Raw genomic sequence first — 26,775 nt, 5'->3', positions numbered from 1 at the left:
CTAGGCAAGTCAGATCACTTGCATCTAAGCAACAAGCCTCTTTTATCTGGAAAATGCTTCAGTCAGTCACTCTGTAATCACAAGATAAAACAAAAACCTTAAATTAATCAACCATGTGATCTAAACCGACATCGTTACGTTAGGTTGTGGCTGGGGTATCTTGTTCTGCCATCATCTAAGAACTCAAATCCTGCCACTCCTGCTCGTTCAAAGGTGTGGGGGAGAATAAAAACATTACACACACTCTCCCATCTGTAAAATCTCAATAATTTATTCAGATAAGCCTTAAGACCCGTCTGAAACATCACAGTATACTAGTGCACAATTAATGACAGCTTCAGAAATCATGCTTTTGATGGTGTCACATTACTTCAAAGCAGCATATGATTGACAATAGACTGATAAATAAATATTATCAGGATTAAGAACTCCATTTAACTTGTATTTGGTTTTGAAAAACTCTGTGTTGCTAGGAAACAGTATCTGACAACTGTCATAATTAAAAACATTCCTGGCTGAAATAACACAGTTCACCAGTGTATTTTTAAAAGAACTGTGAGTCTTGAGTTTCTGTGCAAGTATTAGTATCTTCCATAGAAGTGCATGATGATATCACAGCACACAATAACATTGGTGTCTTGGTTTCAGTCCCTCTTTTCCTGGTAACAACACTTAACTGTTTTTAAAATTTAGCTTTAACACAGGTATCCAGAGATCTCCTCACAGGATTTTAATGTTCTGGGGATTCACGCTTTTTTGATGGTTTATCAAAGTAAGGAGTATTGTCTTGTAGAAGATCTTTCCTGGGTATGAGCACTGCAATAGAAAAAAAAAAAAAAGCCTATATTATCTTATGGAAAATATGATTTAAAATTCTAAAGTTGTTTTTAAATTTAAATACAAAAAAACCGAGTTCCTACAAAAAAATCAGGTTACTGAGAATCTGAACTTCTGGTAAGTGTACACACATCATGGTACCTACCCAAGACAAAATCATATTAAGATTTTTACCTTCTGTTGGTCAGGATAATGCCTTCCCCCTTTTCCTTTTAAAAGCACTGGAAATATTTTAATAGCATTAAGAATGCACAAAAAAATAGTAAAATGTTGCAATAAATTTTAGAAAGTGAGAGAACAGCAATTTCATTATGCCTGAGCCACATTATCCTTACTTCAAGAGTTCAAAAAATTAATACTAAATTTGACTTAGCTCTCTCTCCCAATAACCTGGAATCTGATCTGTAATACTAATTTTGTCTTACCTATTTTAAAGGCCAACAGGAAAATAAAGCATCAAATGAATATTATGGCCATCATATCACCACAGAAGTGCAGTGTGCTACCGTTTTCTAATCATACACCATTTTAACCTCTTCCTGACTCTAAGTTCTTGCCATCTAGCTCTTCAGAAACCATCTTGTCCTTTCTTCATGAGGGAAAGGAGAAGCTCTGTCCTGTCAGATTTGCTCCAGCAGCAAAAACTAAAGCACAAACAACTAAAATCGTAATGCTGTACTTTGACTAGGTCAGACAACTGTGAAAGGTACAGTAAGCCTGTAAAACTGTGTGTGTTTGTGTGCATGTGTGCATAATGAGTAAGACTGGACTTGGCAGTGTTAACGGTTAGGCTTGATGACCTAAAAGTTCTTTTCCAACCAAAACGATCCTGTGATTCTGTGATTATTCTGTCCAACGTGCATTGACATCCCACATTTTATAAGAAAGAAAACTGATTCCCTTGAAGGCTTGTTCCTTTTGCATCTCCGTACTGATACTGACACACTTAATAAGTTTCTAAGAGAATAGGTACATGAAACAGCAATACCAAAGAAAAACAGAATTGGATATGAAGTACAGAAAAGCAAAAGTCCAAACAAATGAAGATTGAAAGAAGAATTTTAAACCTTCCTTTTCAAAGCTAAGTTTTGAACATACATTGCCAACACAGTGAATCAAAATCATCAAACATACTGCACGTGTGGTATATTACTAAAATGTAAGCTCTACTTGAATCAGCTTAATCTGAAACTAAAGCAAAATGTAGAGGAGACACATTTGTATACTACTGAGTAACAGACTGAAACATGAAAAAAACAAATCAGAAAAACTGTCTAATATGACTAAGAAGCTCCTAATTGAAATTGTCTTCTCTTCTGTAAGAAAACCTCAGCCTAATTTCTTTTTTTCTTTAATTTTTATAGATGTACCAGTGAATCCCAACATGACTATACCCCACTGCATCTCAAATTATTTTTAGAGGATAACATGGCCCTGTGCACTGCTTCTATGACAACAGAGAATGGTTTCACTTGACTAAGAAAAATGTTCCCTTTACCAACATTTATTCTCACTATCTAAGACAAGTCTTTGGCTTTTTATTTTCAGTTATTAAATAGTTATTTTAGAGATACAGGACTGAAATTAAAAGGAAGAAAAAACGCCAGGTGTAGTTAAATTGTATATTTTTAGCTATAACACAAAAAGTTAAGAATCAAAATATTCTGACAGGAACTAATTTAAAGAAACTAGTGGCAGCACTAGATTTCTCAAACATTTTACCTAGCTTTGTGGTGCTCTGGTGTTCCTTATCCCCTCCCTTTCTTTCACACAACATAGTAACTGATCACTTCAATCTTTTTTTGGAGGGTAGAGGCAGCATGATGGCTTGGGAATAAGCAAGGAAATAATATATTTGGGCTGCATTTAAATTAGTAAGTATTTTACTACACTGTGTTTTTTTTTTTTCCCAAATAGGCCAATATGCTTTCTATTACAGCAAAATAAATCTTCACCTACAAGGTTTCCAAAGCAAACATGTAGCACCTAAGATGAAACACTATGAAACATAAACTTTTCAACTGAGGTTGCTTATTTTTATTTGCCAACAAACAGCAACTCTAGCAGCCACGTTAGGGCTACACTTCTACTTTGTTGTTGTTGTTGGTAATAAATCTGTCCCAAGCCTCTCATTTAATACAAGATGATACCATAAAAGCAATGTAATTCTATTGGCACTATACAAGTCAGTGTAGAGCATAAAGATTAAGGATCAAAAAGGTTGATTTTGATCAGCTAAAACTTCTTTAATCAAAGCTGTACTGGAACTGAATACCCCTTCAATGTTCTAAGCAGACTCATATACCTTATATACCTACACAGGCACTCCCTACAACAAACTTCCTGCGTAAAACTGGCTCCTAGGTGCCAAAAAGCAGATCCACTTGATACTTCCATCATATACAGGCACAAGATGTTTGGAGGGGGGACAGTCGGGACAGCTGACCCTGAGTAACCAAAGGGATATTACATACCACATGGCACTGTGCTCAGCAGCAAAAGCTGGAAGAAGAAGGAAGAACGGGGAGGCATTTGCAGTGATGGTGTTTGTCTTCCCAAGTAACCATTTGGTGTGATGAAGCCCGGCTTTCCTGGGTATGGCTGAACACCTGCCTGCCCATCGGAAGTAGTGAATGAATTTCTTCTTACTTTGCTTCTCTGTGTTTGTGGCTTTTGCTTTACCTATTAAACTGGTTTTATCTCAACCCATGAGTTTGCTTACGTTTTTGCTCCCCCATCCTACTGTGAGGAGTGAGCAAGTGGCTGTGTGGGGCATAGCTGCTGGCTGGGGTTAAACCACAACACCACCTAGCCATAGATTCAACTGGAAGCTGAAGCCCCACTTCCGACTTTTTTCGTCATTTTAATCTCAGACAATGTTTCTTTACAAACAAGGAAGGATGGGAACCGTAGGGTGAGAGATTCAACAAAGTGAAGCAGTAGTGGAAACCACACCCATTTATAGGTAAAATTTTACACAATACACTGATGATGCTATTCACCATAAACTGCTATCAAAATATGATGACAATTACCTGAACTCCCTAAAAATTCTGAACTTTTAGTTTCAGATATTTTCTAATGGCTTACTCTGTGCTACCTCTGACATTAATAATACATAAAGAGCTGTACCAGGACTGCGTAATTCAGAGTGCTATATAAATAATCAAAGCTGGATTCTTAGAAAAGATGCAAACACACTAGAAGCCTGCTCAAAGAATGGCACATAGAAATAATGTTCTGTAACTGACCAGTTTACAAAAAAATATTCATTGCCAGGACCTTTAAGAATTATTCATTGTGTAAACTAAAAAAGTACTTTTTTGGTATTAGCTTTGACTGTAAATTCCAACTTTACTGAATACTCTTTACATTTTAAATTAACCAGGACAAGTAAGAATATCTATCCATTCTATGCATTTTTTTTGTATTGTTCAATATTATTCTGTGAACTTCTATCATGATGCTCTGGATTTCTTTTCTAAGCATTCCTGATCTTAAATTGGTGATTCAATACATTATCAAGACAAAATATTTCTCACTTCAATATATATTCCAGACACACAGCTCTCAAACTGAAATGGCTGTTTCAAGATTATTGTATTGTTCTTACTGCAGTAAGATCAATTACAGAGAAGCAAAGCTTATATCTATCCAAAACAGATACAGAAAGCAAACAAACAAAAACCAAACCAAACAAACCTCCAAAACAAAACAACAAAAAAGAAGAATTGGCAAGAGACTGGATAATGACACCTCTTGCATTCATAAGCAGGTCAAATACACTGTGTGTACAGACATACTCCACATTTTTTGCTGCAGGACAAAATTTTCCTGGTCAGTATCAGACTCTGGAAGACTTCTTCCTTCCGCACAAACCTCATTGCCATCATGTCTCTCAGAAGTCTGCAGAATTAGGTGGTGGCAATTGTATCACTTTTTATTTATGGAGATTGTAAAGGAAGCAATATTAAAGCTCTGCTACAGTCAAAACGGACAAACACCACTACTCTCCCCTTGTCCACTAAGTCAAGTCATTTCACTGTAAAAGGATATCAGTCAGAGAAGATGTCCCCTTTGTAAATCCTTGCTGACAACTCCCAGTCCCCATGCCGTTCTTAGAACATCTGGAAACACCTTCCATGAGTGGCTCAGCCAGCTTCCCAGATATCAAGGTGAGGCTGACCAGTTTCCCAGATCTTCTCTCTTGTCCTTATTATAAAAAGAGGAGTGATGTTTGCTTTCTTGCAGTCCTCAGGTAACTCCTCTAATCACCATGACCTTTCAAAGATGATAAAAAGTGGCCTTACAATGACAACAGCCAGCTCCTTCATCACCCATGGGTGCACCACATCAGGTCCTGTGCATTTGTCTAAGCCCCATCTGTTCAAATGTTCCCCAGCCCTTTCCTGCTCTACCAAAAGTAAGTCATCCTCACTCCAGACATTCCCAATGATTCAAGGCCCATGACTCCTGAAGGCAAACCTTAGCAGTAAAGACTGAGGTGAAGAAGGTACCAAGCACCTTGGTCTTTTCCATGGCCTTTATTACCAGTTTCCCTGCCCTATTCAGCTGTGGGCCCATATTTTCCCTCCTCTTCCTTCCGCTACTGATATAACCGTAGAAGCTGTTCTTGTGGTCCTTTACATTCCTTGCCAAGATAAAGTCCAGGTGGGCTCTGGCTGTCCTAACCCCAGCCCTACACACTCACACAGTACCAGAATATAAATCAGTATCTGAACATGAATTCATGGAATTCATGTGGCTTTTGTAAGGGATGTTCTGCATTACAGTCCCTGCTGGAGTTTTCTAAAGACCTCTTGGGGGGCTGCCCCAACGTGCTTGGATTCCCAGAAGCCCCTCAGTGAACACTTTTAAGAAAACAACATCCTTATTATAACAGAAGGTCTAGCATGGATAAGTCACTGGTTAAACTGTGGAAAGTGAACAATTAATGGACAGGTATCCCAATGGAGAGATGTCTGAAGTTAAGTTCTACAAGTATTTTTGTTAGTATCTGTGCTGTTTAACAAATTTGGAAAACAACAGGCTTTAATGATCCATCCTGAATAAGAAATACATGTAAGTTGACAAGAACAAGTTCACAAGAGAGAAACCCACTGAGGATAACTGAAACAGAAGCAATCCCTGGCTCAGGAAGTGCTGCCAGGTGTAAACAGCTGGAAAATGCAAAAATTCACTTCCTCTGTTCCTATGTTTCTACTGTCATCTGCCTAGGATCACTGTGGAAGACTCGACACTGGTCTAGACTTATCTTAGGCCTCAATCCAAATGGCTGTTCTAAAGCTAAATGCTTTACCAAATCTAAACCTGAAAACAGTTAAAAAACTTAAAGACACCATTAAGAGAAACAAAACAATGTACACGGCTGAAAATTTTTCCTATCCTCTATCACACAGTTGTATGCTGAACCTACTAGTTCTCTTGTGTTTTGCAGTAAGATAAAAGAACTTCTAAACCAGGAACTAAAATTTCACAATTAGATACGCTTTTCATCAAAGCCATAGTTCTGTCACAAATCTTCCAAGGCATTATCTGAAACTTAAATTGTCAGAGTAAGGTTTTGGAAAAGAACACAATCCCCAAATAAAAAGCTATGCCATGGAGAGCACAAATAAATACTGTATTTGCTAATTCTCCACAGGCAGCTTCTTCCTACTTGGTAGAGCACGCACCTACAGGTATTGCATTTAGGCACACACAGCGACGGATGAGCCAGTATATGTGTGCTGAATTGCTACATAATTGCTATCGCTCCTAATACTTAAGCTACCAAGTTACAACTTTTTTCTCTCTATGAGGGCATTTAATGCACGCACTGCATGTTTTCTAGCAGCTTCTGTATTTCAAAATATTTGTGTACAAACTTTGTACCTTTGCAACCTCCACCTGTCCCAGGCAAAGCCATTAGTCAACAGGCTTAAAGTAAAGGTTTGAGCAGAGAAATTACAGATAGACAGACTTCTGTCCTCTCTGTCCCTTTACACCGTTTTCAAGTTTCATATTTATTCAGTGAAATACAACAGTTTAAAATATATTTTTAGCATGCAGCTTTACTCACATATTTTGTCGGAATCTGTGTGAACTGCCTGAATAACAGAAGTTCTGAGAATCACTTCAACATCTGAACCTACTTTCAGAAGCTAGTAAAAAGAAAAACACACAACAACAAAAAACAACAGAACAGAATAATTTAAATTATATGAAATTATTCCTGAAGACATTTTCCATACTATACAGCTATTCAAATAATAAAACCAGTCAGTTCTATTACTCAGTTAGTTATGCACTATCTATACATAGCTTTTACTTTGGGGATCCTGGAATAACTTATAGGTTGATATATAAGCTACCTTGACATACAGCGCGAGAAGAAGTAAACTTCTGCTCAGTAACATACAGCAGTATAAAATCTATATACCCAATGAAAACTGCACATCAATAAGGTGGAATCCAACTATCAAAACAAGTAACTAGTTTCCAATGACCACAGACGTTGGTGAATGCCTCAATACATTCGACTGCACCTAATGAAAGGCAAATCTTGTTCTTCCAACATTCCTGCTCATTAAATTTGGAGGCAAAAATACGGGCAAAACATGAAAAGAATTAAGAATACTGAAGTTTCACAGAAAAGCAGTATAGGAACAAGGCCCTACCTAAACATTTGAAAAGGCGCTAATATTTGGCAAAAGGCCTAGGATTCTTTTCCTCATTCAGAGGAGAAGCAGAAGCACTCTTGCTAGTTTTGCTGAGTGATCAAGAGAATCCAAATAGTTTTTTATTTCTGTGTCAGAAATAAATGAAAATGCACAAGTGAGACACTTTGGGAGACATGCTTACACTAGGAAGTAGGGTGTACCAACAGAAGTGGATCTTCGCAAGAGTTAGAGCTCAAGACTTGACATCTACACTGAATTTCTCCTCTCCATTTCCAAGGGTTTGGACCAGTTACCCTACTGAATGTCTATTAGCAGCTAGGCTGCATGCTCCTGGCACACACCTTCTTCTTCAGATTCATCTTAAAGGAATTCTGCTATTTGCTCTGAGACTACTTCACAAACAAGCCAAATCCCAGGGAGTGGTGATAACCAAGATAACTTCAGAAGTGCACTCCTGATCAGAACTAAAATGCTGCAACAGATTCAGCTGACACATCTCACATTCTGATACTGCAGACAGTCACTCCTTCCTGCTGAGGTTACTACATAACTAAATATTTGATGTCATATTAGAGGACATTTCTGACAAAATAAAATGCACATTTGGTTGGTCAATATTCATTTTTTTGGCTGCTGTACAAAGCATAACACTAACACCCCTGTGTTTATGCAAGTGTACAAATTCCCACAGTCCTGTTTATAATTTGATCCAGTTCATCTGGCTCTGAGTCTATTCAGTGTATATATATATATGCTTACATAATAAATATGACAGGTTCTGTGATGTTCTAGGATTCTGTACTTGTGATGAAAGTCTAGAATTTCTTCCACTGACACATTTAATACAGATATCATAGGATGTCCTGAGTTGGAAGGGACTCACAAGGATCATCGAGTCCAGCTCCTGTCCCTGCACAGGACAACCCCACAGTTCACACCATGTGTCTGAGGGCGTTGTCCCGTGTCTTCTTGAACACTGTCAGGCCTGGGGCCGTGACACCTCCCTGGGGAGCCTGTTCCAGTGCTCCACCACCCTCTGGGTGAAGAACCTTTTCCTAATGTCCAACCTAAACCTTCCCTAGCACATCTTCCTGCCATTCTCTCGGGTTCTGTCACTGGTCACGAGAGAGAAGAGATCAACATCTGCTCCTCCCCCTCCCCATGTGAGGAAGCTGTAGCCGCCATGAGGTCTCCCCTTAGTGTCCTCCTCTCCAGGCTGAACAAGCCAAGTGACTTTAGTTGCTCCTCATACAGCTTCCCCTCTAAACCCTTCAGCAACACCATAGCCCTCTTCTGGACACTCTCCAGTAGCTTTGTATCTTTTTCATCCTGTGGCGCCCAGAACCGCACACAGTGCTCCAGCTGAGGCCGCACCTGTCCAGAGCAGAGTGGAACAATCACCTCCCTCATCCCGTTGGCAATGCTGTGATTGATGCACCCCAGGACACGGGTGGCCCTCTTGGCTGCCAGGGCACTGTTGGCTCATGTTCAACTTGCCATCGACCAGAATCCCCAGATCCCGCTCTGCAGAGCTGCTTTCCAGCATCTCGTCCCCCAGTCTGTATGTACAGGCAGGGTTGCCATGTCCCAGGTGCAAAATCCAGGACTTGCCCTTGTTGAACTTCATGCAGCTGGTGATTCTCCATTTCTCTATCTAGATCCCTCTGCAACCTCTATTAACCCATGCTAAAAAGTTACATACGTGTATTTTGCAGGTTGTCATCCCTAACAAATATAGCTTTAAAAATTACAGCAAGGATTTGTTCTGTATATCTACAACAAAAAGAACATACAATTTAATGGCTCAGACACTGGAAACACAAAGACACAAGTATTGCTATAGGGGCCTAACAACAAGCAGAAATGCTAGAAAGTTCTACATAAATGCTAAGAGCTATTCATGTTATTGTCCAGTGGACGGTATGATGCAAAGTTTTAGATTTACTTCTGCAAAGGACAGATGGAGGCACTTTCTTCCAATTAGTGCCCAGTGACAATGCAAATAGAATCAGTTAAAAGGCTGAATGACAAGGCCTGAATTATTCACTCTGTATGGATGTTAAGAACTAAAAATATCTAAAATACAGATGTTTCATTTCAGGCCTCAGTAAGCTTTAGAAAAATGATTCAGTAAAAACTGTTAAGACAACAACTGAGCAAAGGTAACTCACACAGTCAGTTAACAGAACATTTTACTCCTTTTAATGCACCATGAGAAAAGAAAAAGCAAAAATCCCAGTAGTATAATTGATACCTCAGTATATACAATAGTCATGATCATTTGGCTTTTTTTTGCCTTCAATGAAAGATGTTGCCTCATTTGTGATCAGGAACCAAAGCAATTCTCATGTCTGCCAGTAACTGAGCAGACTATTTAATTTTTCTGTACTTTTTGTGCTTGTCTATCCAAAGACCAAGCAAATTTAAGCGAACACAGCTCAGATAGATAGACATTATGAGCCAAGTATAAAAAATATTTACATGAAAATAGCAACGTAGACCATTTTTTCTCATAATTTTATTAGAAGCTTAAAAATAAGCATATTGAAGTACCAGAAGACACTTTCTCATTATGTATTTTTGAATGTACAAAATTCTATAACATACTATTAATACCAATGGACATATCAATACATTTATAAACTAAGATCCATGTAAAAGCCTTTTCAAACTCATCTGGCTCTCATAATGTCTCAGTAAGTGCTCACATTGGTTTAGAGACCCTTTAAGTAAATATCTCATATATAAGTACTTCTATGCAAAGTGGAAAAACCAATGAAAACAGGAAGTACCTCACTTATCTTCTCTTCAGATGTCTCATATTGGTTATTCCTGAATTCTTCATTTATCTTTTGTCTTGCAGCTATATAAGGTAAACAAAAAAACCTAAAGTGCAAACAACAACAACAAAATCTATCTTGTCTTTGTCACTGCCTCAAAGGTCAGAATTCTACGTCCTTTATAGAACCTTCGTGGTACACTCTGCCTCAAGTATGTTAATATAAGATTTCTATGGAATTCAGGTGATGTTGTAATTTAAGTTGACTGTTATAGGAACATAATTGCCTATCTAGCATTCTGACCTTAAAAATAACTAACATACAGAAGTCACTACTGCAAGTTGGTTTACTAAAAAAATAAATATTTATCCCCTGAGGAGCAACCGTACATAAAACCAACTCAAATGCTTAGTACATTTAAAAATGCTTTGCTGGGCTGAAGAGAGGAAGTAAAAAAAAAAGGGGGGCGGCAGTGAGGGGGAAACCAGGAAGATCACCAAGGTTCCAAAAAGATACGTTTTCCTTAAGAAATATAGCTTGAGTGCTTGAGTCTCACAACCAGGTTTTTGTTTCAAATTAATGGATGTCTGGTTATGGACAAACAAGTTTTTCCAATGATTATGCATAAAATGTGGAAGGCAATAATTTAAAGAATGACTATGTTAAGAATTCTCTGTATTTAGAGAAGGTTCCACAGAAACATAGTAAGCATCCACCACACAAAAAAGTCTCTCTTACCTTCAAGAGCTCTGGTATCATTTTTAAAAACTTCTTGCCGGGTTCTGTGTAGTAATTTAAAAAGCTTCAAAACCTGCCAATACAACATAATAGAATTAGCTTGTTTGCTAGCAGAATTCTTAGTCAAAATGAACATGTACTTTAAGAGTGTTCTAGTTGATCTTTCAGGTTCTTTCAATTTAGAACGGAACTTGATATGGAATCAGTATCTAAGATATTTTACCTCAGTTTCTGATCAAATAATTTGTAGCCAAAGCAGATATGAAGAAATCAAAACCCTAGATAGTTCTATATGCTTCAAATTAATCCAAGATGCTAGAGAGTACTAACACCACACCACTAAATAATCATTTGGCATGACAGGAATATAATCCTGAAAATACATTGATGCAAACATATTTATTTTGCCAATAACAAAAACATATAACAGAATTGGAATAACTCTAAAAGTCAAGTCACCTGAAGGAACTATCAAGGGTAGATCACTGGATATTTTCAGATTACAAAAAAAAAAGGTAGAAATATAAATGGCTGCAGTATTCTCACACTTACAAGGCAATGTAAGAAAAGTGAATTTCAAAAAGATCTCCAACTGTGTATTAAATAATTCAACAATTATTTTTCATGTCTCCGTATAATAAATACCTAGATATAATCTTCTACAGGTGATGTGGCAAAACCAACTTAAACCAAAGTCCTTCCCACACTAAAAATTAGGATTTACAATGTAGAGATAATGCACCTCAGCATGTACATAAAGTAAAACCCCCAAGAATCACAACTCACAGTCATGCTGTTTGGCTATTTATACACGCAGACCGTAATGAAATTAAAGAAATCCCAAAGTCCTTATCAGTATTTGTTGATGTTTGTCAGAGACTGAAAAGAATCTGTGACAAGCACAGAAAAAATGAAACCAAACGTGATAACGAGACAAGATACATTTTGAAATTATTTCTAGTACTTTCTAGTGTGCTTTTACATCTCTAGAAGGCACAATTCTGGGTAGCTTATGACAATCTTAAATTGTTTTGTCATAATTCATATTCCAAAAATGCTTTAGAAGGATGCAGAGGAAACACAGGGCTGTAACTGAGGAATAACCACCTTCATCATCAGCATGTGCTGTATTTGTGAGTGGGAGATGCAAAACACTATCCCCTAAAGGTGAAAACCCAATAAAAACACCTCAGCAGTGCCTTGAAAAAATGTTGCCTCTGTTTTAAATCTGCTAACGACAGAGAGCAGAAATGCACGCTTCTCTGAAAGCTACTACTTCCAACAGATGTCAACACACTTTTACATTTTCAAGCTAGATTCTCACCCTCCGCTCAGCTGGTCACTTGGCAACACATTGAGATAATTCATCCAGAAGTGTACACACACAAAAAGACAGCTTTGAGGAAGAAGACATAAAACAGTAAGAAGAACCTTCCAGTCTACTGCTGCCTCTTTAACATAATACTACCACAACTTTAGTGCTATTAAGGGACAACTTACAAGTATGAACAAATTCAAATCTCACTTCATGTGGATTAGACCATGTAATTGTTTCCACTGTGATTTATGATTTAGCCTCCTGTTGAGGATATGATACTGCACTACAAATGTTTATGGAAAGAGGACAAATCAGTGCATTCTCAATTGCTTGAGAGTCTCAGGAACATTTAAGTAAAAAACTTTTGTCACTTTTACAAGAGTTAGTATGTCACCTGACAATCAGCTAAATCAACCTGAGCAGAGACATATAGAAGAGAACATGGACTCTGGTAATTCCTTTTCAGCTTCTGTGTCTTTAATAATTAGCAACTGAACAGAATAATGTTGCCTCTAATTGCAGCATTTCCCAGATGGCTGAATCTGTGGAAAGTAAACCAACAGAATTAAAACCCAGCAAATACATTTCTTGTTCTGTAGACCTATTTTAAGAGATTTGACTAAATTATTTAGACAGGACATCCTGAAGTATTTCTACCCCACAGTATTTTCTCCATCTTCGCAAACAGTGAAATTAATATTACAAATGGTTTTGGGTGAAAGACATATGTTGTGAAACCTGCAGGAGTGTTTTACAGTTATTCTGAACTCTTTGATCAACAATTTTCTGGCGTCTTCCTCTGCTATTTGCAAATTTCTGAAGACCCCTCCTGGAAAGTTCTTCACCACATTGGAGTACATGACTTTGAAATAAGATATATTAATGCAGGCTCCCTTGAGGTCTACAGTCACCTGAAGAAACACAGAATTCCCCTAATACATCAGTGTATTAGTATCCCTAATACTAAGCTTTAGAACACTTCTAAAACAGGGGCTCAACTCCCCCCACCAAGTACTCTATATTGCAAATATGAAAGGTTTAAATAAGTCCCCTATCTTTGCTTTTCTCCATCTTCTCATCACAATTCATTCTCTTTATGTATATTAACTTCCACTTGTAGTCTCTCAACGTGTTGCTTTTTCCACGACAGACTTTGCATGCAAAACTCCATGTTCAATCACCCAGTGTCATGTCCTTTTTGGCCTGAAAGCCTCTGCCTGTTAATGCTCAGAATAAATGCCAGGAACTGCTAAGAAAAACGTTCCTGCCCTCCAACAGCATACAAGGAAAAACTCCCCTGGGTATATAATGTGTCTAGTTATTATTTACACGCTAGTGTTGTAAATTTGAGAGGAAACACAGCTCGGCGCCGCATGCACTACCACCAGCTCCAAGCACGGCGGCCACAGGCAGCGCAGGAGGGACTAAAACCCGGGACACGGCGGCAACCACCCGCCTGTGGCACGCTGCGGAAAGAGAGACCCCCCGCCTCACGCAGGGCGCAGCCCGGACGGGGTGGGCAGGGTGGGCCCCGCGGCCGCTGCGAGGAGGGGGCCGGCAACCACCGCCGCCGCCGCCTCAAACGGGGCCGGCCCCGCGCGGGCGCTCCAGTTCACTCGAGGCGACCCCCGAACACCGCGGAGGCCCCACTCCCCCCGGCAGCCTCGGAAGACACGGCCAAGATGTCGCCGCACCGGGACACACCGAGTCCCCCGCCTCTCCCCGCCGCGCATGCGCGCCGAGCTCACCTGCCCGCGGCTCGCCATGGCGACCGCCGTTCTCTTCCGGCCCAGGAGAGCGGGGAAGTGACGAATTAACACGTTCCAGGCCCTCCTCCTCCCCCGCCGCCGCGCTACCGGTGCCGCCGGCAACGGTGCCCCGCCGGGCGCCACTCGCCGCCGCCCGTGTTCCGGGCACTCTCTGCCCCGCCGCGGGCGCTCCGGGGCGGCCAATCGAACCGCTGCTGCGTTCGCTGGTGGCTCTGCCAGGCATGAAATACATAACGTCTTTGCGCCTGCTTCCCTCTGAAGAAAGATGTCATAGTTTGAAACGCGCGACTGGAAAGCCATCAGTTTGTGGCCAACACATTATTTTGCACCGCTGGCCGTTACTTCCCAGAAGCACTTAATTGAATTTTAATTACTTTTTTTTTTTTTTTTTAAAAAAAAAAAGAAGCTGATATGGAGGTAACCAACTATTATTTACCAGAACTGATTGGACCGTTTGATATCCTGCTTGACCATCTTTTCTCTTGGAGAGAATACTCTGATGGGGGCTGTATGGGGATATAGCCGAAGATTTGATGAGGAGATTAGTTACATGTAAATACGCTCATTTTAAATTTTTTCCGACTTGTAAGTCTCTCTCCCTTTTCCTCCTTTTACCTTTCCTAGTGGGGAGGGTGGGTGGCTTAACAGAGAAGGTCTGCCACGATTTATTGTCACCCTGCAGTAAAAGGCGACAGCTGCAAGTGCACATTGCTGGCTCATGTCCAATCCTTCATTCACCAGTACCCCCAAGTCCTTCTCTGCAAGGCTGCTCTCAATGCCTCCATCCCCCAGCCTGTACTGATACTGGAGGTTACCCAAGCCCCGCTGCAAGACCTTGCACTTGGCCTTGCTGAACCTCATGAGGTTCACATGGGCCCACTTCTCAAGCTTTTCCAGGTCCCTCTGGGTGCCATCCTGTCCCTCAGGAGTGTCAACTGCACCACTCAGCTTTATGCCATCCGCAAACTTGCTGAGGTTGCACTCGTTCCCAATGTCTATGTCATCGATGAAGATATTAAATAGTACTGGTCCCAGTATGGACCCCTGAGTCACATCACTTGTTACGGTGTCCATCCAGACATTGTGCCGTTGACCACCACACTCTGGGTGCAAACATCCAGCTAGTTCCTCATCCACCAAACAGTCCACCCACCAAATCCACACCTGTCCAATTTAGAGAGGGGATGTTGTATGGCACCACATCAAATGTTTTATAGAAGTCCAGACAGACAACATCAGTAGCCCTTCTGTATGGGGATATAGGGGAAGATTTGGCAAGAAGATTAGTTAAATGTAAATACGCTCAAGTGACTTGCACCTGTCTGTATAAAAAGCACATACATCACACTAATAGTTTTACTGACCAGTGTCAGGGCCCTGAGTACACTAAGAACCCTCAGGGGCCAGAACAGCCTGCTGCCCAGGACCCCATGTTGGCCCCCAGGGCCTGTGACAGCACAGGTGAGTCCGTCTCCAGCTCTGCCATGGCCTCAAGGGTGGCCTGGCCTGTGGGGGGTCAGCGATCAGCACCGTGTGTTCACAAGATTTTGTTGTACATGAGGACATGGAGGCTCCATCCTCTAAATTTTTCTACTTTATTACAGATTACCACAAAAATCACCACTATCAAGGGTACCTATGATTAACAAAGCAAATGCAGATCTATCTCAAGCTATTTCAAATTACTGTCAGCAATCAGTAATAGCAGCAATCAGTTGTATAGCAACATTGTAGCAACAACCTAATAGGAATTTACTATTGCAGGTTACTACAAACTTCTCGTTAAGCAATTTATCAACAATTGTCACGGAGGCAACCCACAGGTCAATTTAGGGGACCACAAGGTCCAAAAACAACTTTTATTAGACCAGCGAGGCACAGGGTTTTAGCACTCCAAAAGTGACTTAAATACAGGTTCAGATATCAGTGGAGGAAATTATTGAGAGGGGCAGCCACTAATACAACAGGAGGTCCACAGAGTGCATGCACGTGGCTTCACCAAAACAATGCCGGAGCCGTCCCCGAGTCCCGGAGGAGTACACACTTGCCTAAGCACGGTGTGGGATTATTTTTAAAGAGATACACGTACTCGCAGTGAGTACGGAAAGTGTGCACTCGCGATTCCGCGAGAGTAAATTTATAATACGCTCGCAGTCCTGCGAGAGTTATTTCACACGTGCAAATGTGCACGGAATCCTACACGTGCTTATGTGGAAGCACGGGAGGAAAATATACTCGCGATTGTGCGAGGGGCTCTTGGCAGCCACTCGCGATTGTGCGAGAAAATAAAGTACTTGTGCAAATGTGCACGGAAAGAAAATATACTCGCAATCCTGCGAGAAGTTTTACTTACACACGTGGCGGCAAGGCAAGCGGAGTCTCCATCCCGGGGAGGGGGGCTCTCGGCGGCAGCATCTTGCTCGTGCTCCGAGAGACCCGCGGCAATGGACGGAGTCTCGATGAGAGTCCCGTTTTGTTATCTGATCAGACCTGACTGTAGGCACTCTAGAAGCTTCTCTGCACCCCCCACACTGAGTGTGGGTGCCCCTGAAGCCCTCAAACATCCCCCACACTGGGCGCGGCTCAGTGTGCCTTGGCACTCCCTTCTAATGTCCCAGGAGCCAGGGTGCTCTGGGCCAAACAAAAGAAGCTGTTAGCCTCAAGTAGCAGAGGAGGAGGGAGACGTGCCGTGCTGCAGGAGGGAGGGGGGTTGCAATCTGCCACAACAATATAAGAACAGATATATTATGACAGATGACTTGTGTGGATACATAATACCAGTATGAAGTGAATTTCAGAAAGAGTGGAGGACACACCATCCCAGAGTGGGGAGGGCAGACCAAACTGACCCCAGAGTCTCAGCAGGGAGTCTGGACTCAAGCAGGTGTCCACGGTGGGAGTCCAAGACCACACAGAAAGTTTCTGCAGGGAGTTCAGCCTGTGCAAGAAAGGTGAAGTATGTGCAGCACAGGATGTTCTCAGAGAGAGAATCTGCATTTTGGACAAAAAGCAAGTCATTTTTATATCATAGAGACATAAGAAGATGTAGGACACCACCACTGTGAGCAGCCAACAGGTAATGTTAATTTCTGTTTTCCACCTGGAACAGTCAATAGATGATGATGTTTCCTGGTCTTTCAGATCAGTTTTATTTTGCCATATTGTTTTCCCTTTTCCCAGACTATTTTTTCACCTTTTTCAGATGAAAAGTTGCTGTTACAGCTCCTTGTTTCTACGCTTATTGACGGTATTTGAGGATGTCTCTGTTTTCTAGGTATGCAGCTGCTTGCCTTGCCCACAGCCTAGCTGACCAGCCCAGCCTCGGCCCAGCCATCCCAGGGCTGTGTCTGGTACTTTCAGACTCAATTGGTGTCCTCCAGAAAACAAAACAAGCTTGTGCTTCAGTAGCACTTTACCCAGCATTAGCTACAGGAAGCAGAAAGATTTTAAATGTCCTCAACTCCACTGCTTCGCTAGACCTCTAGCTTGAATATACAATTTATTTCATTGTTTAATTGAAATTACATTCAAAGCTAATTGAAGTGAAGGAACACTAAACTATTACTAAATATTTTCAATATTTCAAATTTCCTAAATATCATCATTTTGGACTATGTACCTCATAAAGAAACTTGATATATTAGCAGGAGAAATGATCCCTACTCATATATCCATTTGCAGGAATATTTATTGCAGCTGTAAATGAATAAATTAAGCCCTCTGAAAAGGCCTTTGTGTATCCAAAACAATATAAAATCTGACATTTACATAGTGAGACAAAAATATATGTTGATGTCAACTGTATGGAAAAAATGCTTTTACTTTTTTCAGAGAAACTTCTTAAATTGTCTCTTTATGTCTTCTGTTAAAATAGAAATATACTTTCTAGACCGATTCCACGGCAGCCCGTGGAACTACTTAACGTACACTAACACGTACAGATGGAACTTGAATAAAGATTTATATGTTAAGCTGTTCCAGAGTCTATCTAACTAGTAATATTCTTTCACAAAATGTTTAATTCCCAAAAATATAGGGCAATAACATTACTCACATATTTGCTTAATAACCATGTTTAGACAACAATAGAAAGCAAATAAATTTGCCCCTGAAGCACCAATTCTATTGTTTTAGCCATCATACTCCAATACTATCCGTAGAACATATACATGTCAAAATATATACAGTACCATCAAGTGAGGAACAGAATATCCTTCCAGTGTTCCATGAGCTTCATCAGGGCTTTGTTTAGGGTATCTCGAGATACATAATTTCAGAGTTATTACTAGATGTGTATAAAAAATTATGCTCTTTTTATAACAAGTTTGGGTAAGCAAATATGGAACCATTTTAGGTTTAAACCACTTAGCAGTATTTACTCCCTGCATCCCTCCAGAATTTTCTTTCCTGCAAGATTTTTGTTGCAAGGCAAATTAATACGTCCATATTAAAATCTGCATAGACAAAGCTTGATGGAAATGAGATTGAACCTATTTTAACCATGAAGGTTAGAAAAGGAAGCTTTTTTTGTCACTCTTCTGTTTTCTTGCTTTTTTCCCCTGCTTTTTCATTTCTCCTATTTTGTGACTGGTGTCATATATATTGAAAAAAGCATATTTATGGCTAGATGTGCAGCTGTTTAATATTGTGCTGCCCTCTGTGAGTTACAGCCAGGTCATAACTAATTTTGTATTTAGGAAATGGCTTATGTGTAGAATGGCTGACATATTAATCTGCCTGTGATTTCACCTCTGCAGGAGCCATCCTGGCACTAGCAGCACCCAACATCTCACACTAAACCCTATTTTACCACTGTACCCCCCAAAGTTTTGGGGCAGTGCCAATGTTTATAAATAAAGCGTCCTTCTTGCCTCAGCCCAAGCCTCATCTTGATGGGCCAAAAGGCCTTGAGACAGCAATGCAGTTTGCTTTGTGCTGTGTGCCAGGGACCACAGAGTTTTCACCTGGACACACTGCCAAGGCAAGCAGGGCCTCCAGGAGAAGATTCACAGCAGGTTGTATTTCTCCTGCAAACTTGTATGGAAAAGCTACAGGCAGCTCCAAGAGAAGCAGCCACTTGGCTGCAGGGCACAGCCCCAAGAAGTCACACAGATATCTGGGCTGAATGTGATGCGGCAATCAACAATATTTCGCTGCAACTGCCTCTCCTGGGTCTCAAGTTCCACGCCGCGAGACTCGAGTACACCACATCGTTCATAAGCCGCCGCAGAACCACCAACACCCGCCTCCAACTCAGATCCCTCCGCGCCTCCACTCCGCATCCGCGAGGATGAACCAGCTAAGTGGGCGGGGACGAGCGAAAAAGACAGACGAAACTACCAGTCGCGAGTTGCGCGCGGGCTGCCGCAGTGTATCGACCCAATGAGCGCTGCAGGGGGCGTAGCCGCGACGGGAAGCGCGGCGCGACGGGCGGCGCGAGGTGGGATCGGGCGGCCGCCATGGCTGACGAGATCAGCAAGGCGCAGGCCGCGCGCCCCGGCGGCGACACCATCTTTGGGAAGATCATCCGCAAGGAGATCCCCGCCAACATCATCTATGAGGACGAGCAGGTGCGGGCGGTGCGCAGCCGCCCGCCTTGGGGGTGCCGTTGAGGTGCTCGGGAGCGCGGCGGGGCGGGCGGGACAGGCGCGGCCTCTCCGCAGCCTCCCGCGTTGGGCTCCTCCGGTGCGCGGCCCGGCGGGCAACGGGGCGGTTGCGGGGCGGCCGGCTCTGCCTCGGCCCCGGCCCCGGCCCTGGCCCCGGCCCCGCTCTCTCGCCGGCGCGTGTGTGGAAGAGGCCGCTGGCGTTCGCCGTGTCGCGGCCTTACGACACTGCAGGACCTGCGGGTTTTGCTGACGGGGTTTCTCACACTCGGCGTAGGAGAGTCGTGATGAAACTTTAGATTAACGCCCCGCGGGCAGTGTCCTTGTGAACTCCGGGCTTATGTGCCTGGAGTGGAGCATAAAAAGCTGTTTCTGCGCGTCAGGAATACACATCTTGATATGCCTCCCAGTAGCGTTAGGGAAGTTATACAGTTGTGCCTGCCAGCCTTTGGTTGTGAGCCTCTGAGAGGGATTACTAAAGAACATAGAGAATTACAGCTTTGTTTTTGCTCTTCACTGAAGTCTGTAACTAGTCATGCTGCAGGGTGCAGAAATAGGTTTCTTTGGTGAGGTGAGGACTGGTGGCATTCAGGAATGCTGGCAGCATGCTAGGAGTTCAGTGAAATGGTTAGCGTATGAAAAAATGCAGCTGTTACCTCTAAGACATAAACTAAACTAGTATCCAGTATAAGCCCTTTTTCTTTTTTTTTTTTTTTTTAATTGAAATACTGAACAGTAGCAGGGACATTTGCTTTTCAGATAAGGGATTCTCTACAGACTCACAAGAGATGCTGTTTGTCTGATTTGTGTGCTTGAAAATTAGGCATAGCTTTTAAGTGTTTTCTCAATAGATATAGAAATGCCGCAGCTGCCAACTGGTCTGAAGACCATTAGAAATTTTCATGCTTTCCGAAAATCATGCTTATGTTACTGCTCTGTGTTTATTGACAGTGTGCATTTTTTACCCAGATGAAAGCTACATCAGGTTTTTCCTCAGTGGTGGTGGCTACAGCAGTGTAACCTGAGCACTGAGCTTGACTGACAATCAAGCCATTGACCTTGATTGGTGGCTTGAGAGCATATCATCTGCTCTGACTGCTGTTAGTGCAGAATATTCTCTGGAAGAGTAGTTACCTGCAGCATCTCAGTTGATTTTCACCTTAAACTACACAGAAATGTAGAACTGCTTTCAGAGTTTAGGTGGCCATAGTGGATGATCTGCAATTCATTTTACTGACTCTCTGGAGTTGTTTGTAGACATTGCTGGAAATGTTACAAGAAGAAATGTAAGGAAGGATTTTAATCATTAATTCACATTTAGAGAAAATGAGATATTAAAAAGTACAAAGTCTGTGTAGTTAAGCCTTATCACTGTTTTTTTAGTGGAATCTAAACTTGCAGGAATGAAAGTTTGTTTACCATGTATGTACTCATGGACTTCTTGTGACTGTGTTTCTGTTCAATGCTACTTCTGTTTTCAGTCCCGTAGAAACTTATTTGCTATCGGTCATCTGCTCATTAAATTGTTTGACCCAATTTGGCCATTTGCATTGTGCTGCCATCTGGCCCACATACAGTAGAAAAACTGCTTACAAAATTATCAACTGATTAGGTGCAAATTAGTTTTATTCATCCATGCTTTGCTTACCACCCTTCTTTCGTTGTAAGTAAAAAACATTTCATCAGAGATTTAAAACTGGGCTTTATCTTTTAACATATAGCTTAAAATAGGACAGATTGGAGGTATACAAGATAAGGCATTGTTAATATAAGTTTAGGCTTTTTGTCACCTTTACTCTCAGCACAGGGCACAGTTCCTCTTGGGAGAACTAAAAAGCAACGCAGTTGCATAGAAATTTCACTTTATTAATTCACAAATAACTGAAAGCATCTAGGAAATACATATTTTGAAGAATGTAAGATATGTGTTTATAATTATGCACTCTTTGTGGCATAACTCAACCAGTAACTACCAGATGTTTTGTTGTTAAATGTGGTGGGTTAAGTCAGAGATGTCCCTTGGTCGGCAGTGGCAGAGTGCATGCTCAGCATGGGCATCTGCAGATGGTGGTGGTTGCAGTAGCAGTTCCTGATCTGTGGCCATTTGCTTGAGGTATCTGATAATCTGCTTAAGTATGTATTTAGTGGGGAATATTGATTTACTTAACGTCTTGCCTTTCTCTGAAGCAAATAATGTTTGAACTCTTTGCTCTTTCTCCAGTGCCTTGCGTTCCATGATATTTCACCCCAAGCTCCAACACATTTCCTAGTGATTCCTAAGAAGCCAATTGTCAGGTTATCTGAAGCAGAAGATTCTGATGAATCTGTAAGTACTCTAGAAACTTTCTGTACACCAAACTGTACCTCTAATTACTTCATAATTTGTTAGACTCGTCCTCTTTTCCCCTTGACATTTCAAAGAGGCAAATAGTTTTCCGATACTATGATCCTTTTTTCCTAGCTTAGAAGGGGAGTAGAGTTAAAGTCTTCCAGTAAAAGCAGTGATAGAAAGTAAAATGTGTTTCTAGGTATGTATTTGCAGTGCAAAATGCATTGTTGTATTGGAATGCAGTCTTAATGTCTTTTTTCATGGTTTTCAGGCAGTAGTACTTACTCGTGTATGGGCTTGGGGTTTTTGACAGGTCAGAGATGAAGAAAGGGAAAAGTGGCTGAGAGGTGGTGAAGTTTTCATTTGTAACTATATAAACTATATAAACTATATAAACTATATAAACTATATAAACTATATAAACTATATAAACTATATAAACTATATAAACTATATAAACTATATAAACTATATAAACTATATAAATTTGTAACTATATATCAAGTTAAAAATTTTTGTAAACCTTTATACGATAAAAGAAAATTTCTACCAGAATTATATGTGTTGCCTGAAGAAGTAATGGGGGAATTTAACTGTGAGATTAATTTAGATTCTGTGACACTTTTGTAGTCTGTTACTGTCTAGCTTGAAAAAAATCTACGACTCTTTTTATTGCCCTATATTATGCGTAGTCAGTCTTACAGCTTTTCTTGGGGAGTGTCAGTTGTAGGCAGAAAACAATTTGAAAAGCAGTGGTTGAATTTCTAAGGATTAGCTTACTGGCTTATCTGAATGGTTCTCTACTCTTCTTCCTTCTCTTCCTGCCCTCTCCCCTTTTTGTGTGTGTCCTGTTTGTTGTTTTTTTTCTTTTTTTTTTTTTCTTCCTCCAGCTTCTTGGGCATTTAATGATTGTTGGCAAGAAGTGTGCTGCTAACCTGGGCCTGACCAATGGATACCGGATGGTTGTGAATGAAGGGCCTGAGGGTGGGCAATCTGTCTATCACGTACATCTGCATGTTCTGGGTGGTCGTCAGTTGGGCTGGCCACCTGGCTAACATTTTTACACCACAGGAATTAACTGCATGCGTACAAATTACCACCAAATAGATTTAATATGTCGCCCATCAACTAGCCACTGTTAATGTATTTTTTTTTGAATGTGTGTCTATGGAGGGTAATAAATACTCTGAACAACATTCGCACAATAAAGATTTAGCATGTGGGAATCATCTTTGTGTGGTGTGCCTTACTGACTTGCTGACGGAAACAATTCTGCTAGTTAAAATGGGGTTCTCCAGCGTTTATATATATAGCATATTTCAGTCTGCTGTTTACAATCTTATGAGGCATTTGAAATCTGAAGATGCAACTACTTAGCAATCTTTCATGTCTTTTGGGAAGAAAACTTCTCAGCTCTTTGAATGGGGTATGTAAATATTCGTAAAACCACTGTAGGCTACTGCTAAAACTTTTTGAAAAAGTGTTGTACGTGAAATTCCAAACATGCTGTACGAGATCTGCATCAGTATGTTGCAATGTGTTGGAAACTGTTAATGGCTGCTTTATAAGGCCTCTTCATTCTGCTAAGAGGAGGTAAAACAATAGTCTTAATGGCAGCTGTGATACTTTCATATCACACTGGTTATTTATTTCTACATTGTGATTTTGATGGAATTGAGGACTTGAAATTAAAATATCTGACTGTGTATGTAGGGCCTTGTAAGATGCTAGAGGAATTTCATCTTGGCACATCAGCAGCATAATGTATGTATACATTTAGGATTCCAGATATTATTGGGATGACCTTGTCTTGCAGTGAATAGTAACTTCTTATGTTGCTGCATACAGTTGTTCGTGCAACACTGTAACTGAATCTCCAAGACAATGAAATTTTCCGGAAGTTAAGGTTACAGATGTGTCTGCCAGTGTAAAAATAAACTCTTCTTTCTGTTAAATTGAAGACTCCCAGCTAACTGGTTTTTGTGATGGAAGATACTTGCAAGCTTTTAGGCAGATGCCATAAGAAACACCAGGGTATATGTGAGCACCACTTCTCCAGAGTACAGTTTAAACACCAAAGGTGTTAGAGAAAGAAATGTGGGAGTGTAAGAGGTGGACAGGTAAAGCCTTTATTTATTTTTTTCTGAGAAGAAAAGGCATCTAGAGATTCAGAAGACAGAGATTACCTCTTTTCAACTTGTCGTAAAAGTGAAAAAGAACTGGCAATCCTGCTCACATAGGGTAAAAAACATGAGTATTATCCTGTTGGATGTTCTGTGTGTTGGAAACTCAGCAACACTTATAAAGATGTTACTGAGTAGGTTTGAGCTTGGTTAACTTGGTCTTAATTAACTTGGTTAAAACACAGACTTACAGGAGAAAATACCCTGAAGATGTGAAGGGTAAAGGGACAATAAGTGAGGCTGAATCTCTAGTTCTTTGCCCCTTTGTCAGGAAGGATTTGTACTGTTGGTTTGGCTGAAGGTCAAGTACTAATTAGTATTTTACAACTGAGGTTTCAGTAGTGGAGAAGACTCACAGTTGAGAATAACTATATTCTGAAACAGGTGTTTTGTTGTAGTGGTAGCTGTGCCTCTGTCAAATTTTGTCAATGTAAAAGTCTGTTACTGTGAAGAAGATGGTGAATTCTCTAGAAACTTGATGAAACATTGCATTGATAGTCTATGCTGCTTGAAAAATGGAAACTAGATGTGGAAAAGCCCCACCCTACTATCTCATAGTGGGGCGGAGGGAAGAGTGTTGTGCCTTGCTTGTGGCTTATGTTTAAAGCTCTCAGGGTCCTTGGAGTGTATCCTCTTGCAAAACAGGAACAATTTTGTCCGTTCATTTGTAAAATGTACATTTGTGCTACAGATACTTTTTTTTTTTTTCTTCTTCTCCAAGAGCAGGCAGTCTTTAAATGCATCAGCAAGGAGGTTTGATCAGTGTTTGAGACCACAGCAGCTAGCACTTGCTGAAGCAGCTGGTTGGAGCCACAGTGTTTTGGTCTCTTAAAAGGTCACTTACTCTGGCAGAGTTAAGATAGTGCTATTTATCTATGTGCCTCTGTTTTATTGTTATAGTAAGATCTAGACTACATTGTATGTGGTATGGGGTGGAATAACACTTCCAGAAGCTTCATTTCGGGAAGGAAAATATTTGTGTGGAAAATGAAAGGGAGAGGTGAAGAAAAAAGAGACAAACTAAACTGAAGGTAGTGATTGAATGGGGTGATGCTGCAGTGAAAATCTGTGCCTATTTATGTTGTGTTAAGGCAGGAAGAGGGATATTCTCATGAAAGGCCCTTGTGCTTTCTTGCATGGCACTGGGAACTTGTGTATTTCCAGTGTTGTTCTCTCTGGGTCTTTTCCTCAGTCCACAGGTGTAGAAATCTGGAGGTGAATATGTGTGGCTTCAGAGAGTCGTTGCTCCTCTCTGATTCAGCTCAGTGTTTGGGGTCTGTCTCTGTCAAATAACCCAGTGCAAGTGAAGGAAGCTTGTCACCTTGATTTGCATCAGAGCTCATCCACCTGTGTATAACATCTTTGTACTCATGCACAGAGAGGAGATTCCAATAAGCTGTGGTGACAAAGCTAATGTTACAGTACTTAAATAGGTCTTTCTTTCTGTATGTAGCCTGTTGATTGGAACAAAATCAATTATAAGGTTGCAAATGACACTGCTGCTTATTGATAGCGCTCATTCTTTTTTCTTTACAATAATTTCTGCAAAAGGGTTTAACTTGATTTAATTTTTAGTCCAAAAACTTTACCCAGTGAATTGTGTCTGGATCTCAATTTAGTGGGAACACTTGGGTATATCCTTGATGCAATTCATCAGGTTATCGCTACCTTTTTTATAATTAGGAAAACCTAATTCAGTTCTTAGTATTGGGGCTTTTTTATCATTTAACGACGCAGCAGTGTCCACAAAATTGCTTCTGGTTTTATTCACAGTAGAGCAAACAGCATTTGCTTTTCCAGCTGTGAGATCGAAACATTCAAGTTTTGAATCAAAAGATGGAAGTGGAAGGCATGGTACAGTTCACTTTTTGCTATGAGGCACCTCTCTGGATTGCATCTTGATCTTTCTGGAGACTCTGTCATTAAATCACAAGCTAGCCTGGGGCCTTCTGTTATTTCTGCACAAACAGAAAGGGAATTTCAGCTCTGTGGCCAAACAAGATGCATGGTGATTGTAGTTCAGTGTTTAGGATGCTTACTTATATCCAATGAAGCTTAGCTAAGAGAATTGTGGAAAACCTGTCATTCTGGTCTCAGAAGAGTTGTTAAACACCAGCATGAGGGTCAGGCTGATGTGATTGTTTTACAGAGGATTCTGGGAACACAAGAAGGTAGAATTATATTACTGTGTTTTAAACTCAAGTTTTCTATCCCATAGTTAAGCCATATGGGATATGATATGCTGACTACTTTAAATGCAAAATACAGAATGCAAGGGTAGACATTTTGTAATAATTGGAATTTCCTTCAAACAGCTTTTCTTAAATAGAATAACAGCAAAAAATTCTGACTGTGTTTTATAACTGTCCTGATCTTGTGGGGGGGGGGGGGGGGGGAAGGGGATCTGTGGTGTCTGTGTGCATATGTGTGTGTGTGAGGTATGTTGTAAACAGGCTTAGCACCCTCACCCTCTTCGTAAAAAAATAGGGTAAACATGTAAAACAGCTTGGTTCCTTGCACGTTTAAGCCTTTGCA

General features: G+C 40.8%; 2 protein-coding genes across 4 annotated transcripts; one reads left to right on the top strand and one right to left on the bottom strand.

Annotated features, from left to right (window-relative positions):
* Nucleotides 1-253: 253 nt before the first annotated feature.
* On the bottom strand, nucleotides 254-14,434 carry LYRM7 (LYR motif containing 7). Of its 3 annotated transcripts, XR_010468911.1 has the most exons (6): nucleotides 14,105-14,434; nucleotides 11,039-11,111; nucleotides 10,313-10,383; nucleotides 6,920-7,001; nucleotides 3,312-5,049; nucleotides 254-816 (listed from the first exon to the last, which is right to left on the bottom strand). XR_010468911.1 is itself a non-coding variant. In XM_065045722.1 (5 exons), the coding sequence occupies exons 1-5, from the start codon at nucleotides 14,423-14,425 to the stop codon at nucleotides 731-733; spliced, it is 633 nt and encodes a 210-aa protein (XP_064901794.1). In that variant the 5' UTR covers nucleotides 14,426-14,434; the 3' UTR covers nucleotides 254-730. The 3 variants fall into 3 exon arrangements, 2 of the variants coding, with proteins under 2 accessions (XP_064901794.1, XP_064901795.1); XM_065045722.1 differs by lacking the exon at nucleotides 3,312-5,049; XM_065045723.1 differs by lacking the exons at nucleotides 3,312-5,049; nucleotides 6,920-7,001.
* A 5,016-nt stretch (nucleotides 14,435-19,450) lies between these two features.
* On the top strand, nucleotides 19,451-23,286 carry HINT1 (histidine triad nucleotide binding protein 1). Its single transcript, XM_065045721.1, has 3 exons — nucleotides 19,451-19,695; nucleotides 21,950-22,054; nucleotides 22,948-23,286. The coding sequence occupies exons 1-3, from the start codon at nucleotides 19,585-19,587 to the stop codon at nucleotides 23,110-23,112; spliced, it is 381 nt and encodes a 126-aa protein (XP_064901793.1). The 5' UTR covers nucleotides 19,451-19,584; the 3' UTR covers nucleotides 23,113-23,286.
* The last annotated feature ends 3,489 nt before the right edge of the window (nucleotides 23,287-26,775 follow it).

Source organism: Columba livia, chromosome Z (genome assembly GCF_036013475.1).
Source record: "Columba livia isolate bColLiv1 breed racing homer chromosome Z, bColLiv1.pat.W.v2, whole genome shotgun sequence".
In the NCBI taxonomy this organism is placed as follows: Eukaryota; Metazoa; Chordata; class Aves; order Columbiformes; family Columbidae; genus Columba; species Columba livia.
The sequence above is the reverse complement of the archived record's forward strand: the minus strand, read 5'-3'. Positions and strand labels throughout refer to the sequence as shown.

Bases quoted from the DNA above. Each gene is read 5' to 3' on its own strand.
- LYRM7 (XM_065045722.1), bottom strand. From the start codon at position 14,425: ATGGCTTTCCAGTCGCGCGTTTCAAACTATGACATCTTTCTTCAGAGG. The intron at 7,002-10,312 runs GTACTTCCTGTT...TCTTTTTACTAG, and splicing joins CTGAAGAGAAGATAAGTGAG to CTTCTGAAAGTAGGTTCAGA. The intron at 817-6,919 runs GTGAGTAAAGCT...TTTCTATTGCAG, and splicing joins CACAGATTCCGACAAAATAT to TGCTCATACCCAGGAAAGAT.
- HINT1 (XM_065045721.1), top strand. From the start codon at position 19,585: ATGGCTGACGAGATCAGCAAGGCGCAGGCCGCGCGCCCCGGCGGCGAC. The intron at 19,696-21,949 runs GTGCGGGCGGTG...CTCTTTCTCCAG, and splicing joins TCATCTATGAGGACGAGCAG to TGCCTTGCGTTCCATGATAT. The intron at 22,055-22,947 runs GTAAGTACTCTA...TTCTTCCTCCAG, and splicing joins CAGAAGATTCTGATGAATCT to CTTCTTGGGCATTTAATGAT.